The sequence below is a fragment of the Phalangium opilio genome, unplaced genomic scaffold (genome assembly GCF_054372755.1).
Source record: "Phalangium opilio isolate 3A_F unplaced genomic scaffold, DU_Popi_V2 ptg000082l_1, whole genome shotgun sequence".
In the NCBI taxonomy this organism is placed as follows: domain Eukaryota; kingdom Metazoa; phylum Arthropoda; class Arachnida; order Opiliones; family Phalangiidae; genus Phalangium; species Phalangium opilio.
Window position 1 is genome coordinate 20,188,344 of NW_028324189.1, and position 5,261 is coordinate 20,193,604.

The 5,261-nt window shown below is 36.2% G+C and overlaps 2 protein-coding genes across 2 annotated transcripts; one reads left to right on the plus strand and one right to left on the minus strand.

Moving 5' to 3' along the window:
* Positions 1-1,974: 1,974 nt before the first annotated feature.
* Positions 1,975-3,002, minus strand: LOC149653724 (uncharacterized). Its single transcript, XM_089847147.1, has 3 exons — positions 2,720-3,002; positions 2,602-2,646; positions 1,975-2,523 (listed from the first exon to the last, which is right to left on the minus strand). Exons 1-3 carry the CDS (start codon positions 2,814-2,816, stop codon positions 2,123-2,125), a joined length of 543 nt encoding a protein of 180 aa, XP_089703273.1. The 5' UTR covers positions 2,817-3,002; the 3' UTR covers positions 1,975-2,122.
* A 770-nt stretch (positions 3,003-3,772) lies between these two features.
* Positions 3,773-4,765, plus strand: LOC149653725 (uncharacterized). The gene is made up of 3 exons (XM_089847148.1): positions 3,773-4,258; positions 4,323-4,590; positions 4,686-4,765. Exons 1-3 carry the CDS (start codon positions 3,793-3,795, stop codon positions 4,708-4,710), a joined length of 759 nt encoding a protein of 252 aa, XP_089703274.1. The 5' UTR covers positions 3,773-3,792; the 3' UTR covers positions 4,711-4,765.
* Positions 4,766-5,261: the final 496 nt, after the last annotated feature.

Below are 5,261 nucleotides of genomic sequence, written 5' to 3' on the forward strand. Positions count from 1 at the left end.
AACAGCGCCCCACTCAGATGCGGAGAATAACCCTCCATTGAAATTTGTGTTTTTTTAACCATCATCCATGGTTTTAGTCAAGCCTTGGTCGATCTTTCTTGTTTCTATGACTTCAAAGTTAAATTTTAATTTTATTTATTATGTGAGAGCTTTTCTTTTAATTTTACCAAATTTCCGGGTCCCGCGAACGTAATTTATACAATTTTAATGTTGCCGTATCGCAATGCACACTTTGGTAACATCCTTGAACGTTCAATTAAATGCTACGTTTCGAAATTAGTAAACTTATAGCCAACTTAGGCCAATTAATTAATTATAGTTGGATTTCAGTAATAATCTAGTGAGTTGAACTACGTCTTTATTCAAGGCCAATATAATATGACTCTTGCTTTGATTTGAAATGACTTAAAACAACAACTTGCACATTGCTACCCATTCCCATATCAACGATCCACGTCTGTCTAAAGGTATGAATTAAAAAGTGGCTAACAAAAATGCAAAACGCCATTGGATTTTCTAGAAAGATGGAGTTTGAGAAATATTGTTGAAATTATTAACAGCCAAATTCACAACTAGGCCTATGACCAGGATATAAATTTGAGTTTTGATTCAAACATTAAACGTGCGTCTAAATAGTATGGAAGAAAACTCGCGTGGAATGTTCAATTTGAAGAAGTGGTAAAATTCAGGTAGAGTTGAGCTTTACATTTGGTGACATATTTCCTGTTTCAATACTTCCTTCGTTGCAGGGTGGCATGACTGTATGTAAAAGGGAGTTTAGTGAATAAATACTGAAACCGACAAGTATCACGTTGCAATTGGAATTTAAACTATATTAAATCAAGGAGGGTAAAAAGAACGGGAGCGGAACTAGCAGCTTTGGGAAAGCATTTTAGGACCACATAGGAAGTTCAGAGAGAATATTTTAAAGGCAGAAGACTTCAGTCAAGCCTTCTACTACTCGTTTTTTACCTTCTTTGATTAAATCAGAAGATAAAATTACTGTTTGTTCCTTCAAATAGATAAACATATTTCTTAAACTACACCGTTTCCTAAAGTCGTCACTTGAAATAGCACAAACTTGTTATATACTAATACTTTTAAAATTAATATGTGGTTGTGATTATTTCCTGTAGTCAAGTTGCTATTTTAGAAAAAAAAATAAAGAAATATTGTAACTATATTGTTCTTATATTTTTCCTTTAAAAGCATGGAAAAGTCTATTAATGAAGAAATAGGTTTGCTTTTTTTTTAATCTCTTATGATAAAAGCTGTGCGGGTAAACTTCAGGTAATAGAAAATTTTACCCGCGGGTATAGGGTCCAATTTTCAATTACCCGTTGGGTCCTAGGGTCCGTCAAAATCCCCAAAATTAGCTTGCGCGTGTCCAATTCAGACAAGTCTTTGTTCTTCCTTACAGTCCAATTAAAACCTAGATTTCAAAGCTGAGCCATTTTCCCATAACAATATTAATTAATAACTTGTTACTAATTAAATTGTTAAATTATGAAAGACAGAAATATTGAAACATGCGCGTCATAAACTGGACCCATAGGGATTTTGTCAGACTCATAAAAAAATATGTTTCAGATATCGAGTCGGGTACCCGCGATACCTGCACACCCCTGATTATTCAATTATAAGAAATTTGAAAATTTTAACCAATAAGCCTCGAAATAATTAAAATAATTGTGGAAAATGTGATCTCAATAATTTTCACTTTTATTTGAAATAACGTACACAGAATGAAATCTCAAAAATGGATTTAATTAAGAAAAAATAAGCGAAGCTATTTTTCAAAACTGCCATTGATGTTATTTAAATTTGTGAAAATTAGGCAAACATTTATTTTGATGCAATTCTATAGTCATTGATTTTTAATGACAAAATGTTCAGTAAAAATTACTCTTGCATTTAGTTCCTTTCACAATTTCTAGACTTCATCTTCCGTCGCATGTTGTTTCCAATTGTTGCAATTAAGCTTGGAAGGAATTTAAAAGGTATTCTTTACAAATATCTCTGGCATCTGTTTAAAATATTAAAAAGTGTTTTCCATTTCTTCTTTCGAACTATTCTTCATACTACATTCTTCATTTGTGGTTAGTTTTGATACTGTTTCTAATCAATCATTTCGGAATGTTTTCTCTTCTAGTAGCAATACCCGAATAACTTCTTTCGATTGAAACCAAGCATTGTTTATGTTAAGTGTCTGAGTACCTTTTGAAGCCATTGTAATGACTGTTTGCGTAGCTTTACATTCGGTGCCAATTTTCGCTGTTTCAATACTAATTCTATCCATGCAGGGTGTCATGACTTTATCTACAAGCGCTGGGTTACCTTCAGTTGGTTTTGATTTAATTGCTGTTTCTCTTTCATTATCATCAGAAGCTTGAACATGTACTAGATTTATATCGTCATGTACTGTTAGTTGAATTTTAGAATTTGAGCTCTCTTCAAGCTCGTTATGTAAAATTGTTCCAAGAATTGGTACTGAATGTGGTTTAAGTAACATCCTTTTTCTCCCTTTAGTAACAATAACATCGTCGTCACTAAATTGTTTTGAACAAATAACGGAAACTTTGTTCGGTTTCCACTTTTTACCACGATTTGTAGCCAGAATCCACTTTTCAGTAAGATCACCATTACCTTTATGTTGGGAAATACTTAGCCAAATACCCCAGTCGCCCAAAAAGGCACTTTTTGTTAAGGTTTACAATACCTTTCGGGAATAAATGTAAACTGTAAGAACCATCTTGGGCTAGATTGTCACTACAACTTGAACATCCAAGAATGACGCATCGTTTATTGTATGGCATTGTAAATAGATTCTGAACACTTGCTTATTACTTTAAACAGGTAGTTTAGTAAAGAAATTACCCATAATGACTAAACTTATATTAAGATCAAGAAAAAGGTTACAAACAGAACATTAATGCCGAAATTATACTGTTTGCCGTCCCTTCTAAGAGAGAGCCTCAACATGTTTTTCCTAGAGATGTCGCTTGAAACAGTACAAACTTGCTATACCGCGACTTTTAAAATTATTATGTGATTGTTTCCTGCAATTTAAGTCGTTATCCTAGAAAAAAAAAAGAAATATTGCAAATATAACTGTTATTATTTGAATTTTCTTATTTTATCTTTAAAACCACGGAAAAGGTCTATAGATGTAGAAACTAAGTTTACCGTATTGCCCGGTTTCATTAGCAACGTTCAGCTAGGTGTACCATAAAAGCGTATTGGGTTACGGTTCCGTATAAAATTACAATTCGGCATTAAACCGAGAACTTGGTTGTGATTGCTGAACGCACTTACTCTTTTAAAACATTGCGTCCAGAAGAAGTAAGCGAATTTAGCTTTATACTTATTGTCATGGAATATGATTTTAAATGGAAAATTTATTAACAAATAGAATTTATTTTGCCTTTAATTACATTATTAGTAGCCTTTCAAGCACCAACAGCTTATATTTTCACTTTGAAATCTTTTTAACGTCTTTTTTCAAAATATATCCCTTAAGCCTCGGTTCATGAACGCTGCTTTCTTTCATGGCTGCAGCTAAGGCTTAGGGGAAGTAGAAAGAAGGCAGAATATTAAAATTACGATACAGGCCCGTAATTAAGATAAACAAGGTTACAAGACTGTTGAAATTAATAAGACTTAAGATTATTCCAGTGCAACCTTTTTCTTCCCTGTTTTTCAATCCCGTTAATATATTTTACTATTAAAATCAGCTTCCATGAATGTGAAAATAGTCCGTGAGTGAAAGAAAGATTAGTACCATAAAAATAAATGTCTTTATTTCAAATTGTAGTTACGAAAATGGATAAACTATTTTATTTTTCGGAAAACTGCCATGTTACGGTGCACCATGTGCACCTTAACAGTAATGGAAGCGAGGAAGGTGGAGGAGGAGGCCGTATTGCGACGGGGGAAATGGGGCCGCCTCCAAGTCGTGGAGAACGCGGAGGTCCTGGAGGCCGTGGAGGCCGCGGGGGCCGTGGAGGACGCGGGGGCCGTGGAGGCCACATAGGACGTGGGGGCCGTGGAGGCCACGTAGGACGTGGGGGCCGTGGAGGCCACGTAGGACGTGGGGGCCGTGGAGGCCACGTAGGACGCGGGGGCCGTGGAGGTCACGTAGGCCGTGGAGGCCGCATAGGCCATGTTGGCCATAGCGGTCGCAACGCCAGAGGCCGGCGTTGCAATAATTGTGATCGCTATGGCCACTTGGCACGCGACTGTTGGAGCCGCGTTCGTGGTATAAAATTCGTTTGATACTTAAATGTCAAAATGTACAAAGTATTATTCAATTCTGTTGAAAGGGGTCCAAAATGGCCAACAAAATCCGTTGGCGGAGATTCCGCGTGGGGAGGCGCCTACCCCTCCTCAGGGCGCTGGAGTGCAGCCCCCCCAGCCTCTAGGCGCTGGGGAGGAGCCGGCCCAGCCTCTAGGCGCTGGGGAGGAGCCGGCCCAGCCTGAAGGCGTTGGGGAGCAGCCGGTTGAGGAGGATATCTCCTTGGACGAGCCGGCGGAGGAGGAGGGCTCCGGGGACGACATGTCCCTGGATGAACTAGAGGCCAAGTTAAATTCGTAAGCTTTATGTCCCTTATCACAACTAAAACAATTACAGAATTGGACCTTCATCATTATAATTTAAGTCACAATTTTAAACGATTTCCTTACAGGATTGGCATTAACAATAAAATTTAATTGGTTTGTAAATATTTTTTTTTCTCAAGTGTTATTATTTTAAATGAAAATTTTTATTTTAAACTATAGTTTTTTTAATATTATGAATTATTTTAAACTTTATTTTTTCCTAATTACAATTGTTTAAAATTATAATTTTTTTTTATTAGAAAAATGTCCTTTAATTTTTACAAAATTTTTTCTTCAATAATTTTTTAAAAATAAAACAGTTATTTAAAAAAAGAGACGATGTTTTTTCTCGCATAATCCCTGTGTATTTTATATGGTAATGTTGAAAGAACTGCGCTAATGTAAACAGCTCCAGTGTTCAAAACACAATGAACTTTCTGTCAGTTCTCCCTCAGGAAGATTTCCGTTGTTGAAATTTTGATATGGTACTTAGCTCCTACACTGAAGACCCTGTATATCAAATGGGACTGGAAGTACCTGAAAGTTGAGTTTTCAAAGATTGCCAGATTGAGCAGGTCATGGGATTTAAAGTGAAGAAGGTCGCTTTAACGTTCAACAAGTGACACCGCAGTATGTTTGGATTTACCAATGGCTTGGGTAGT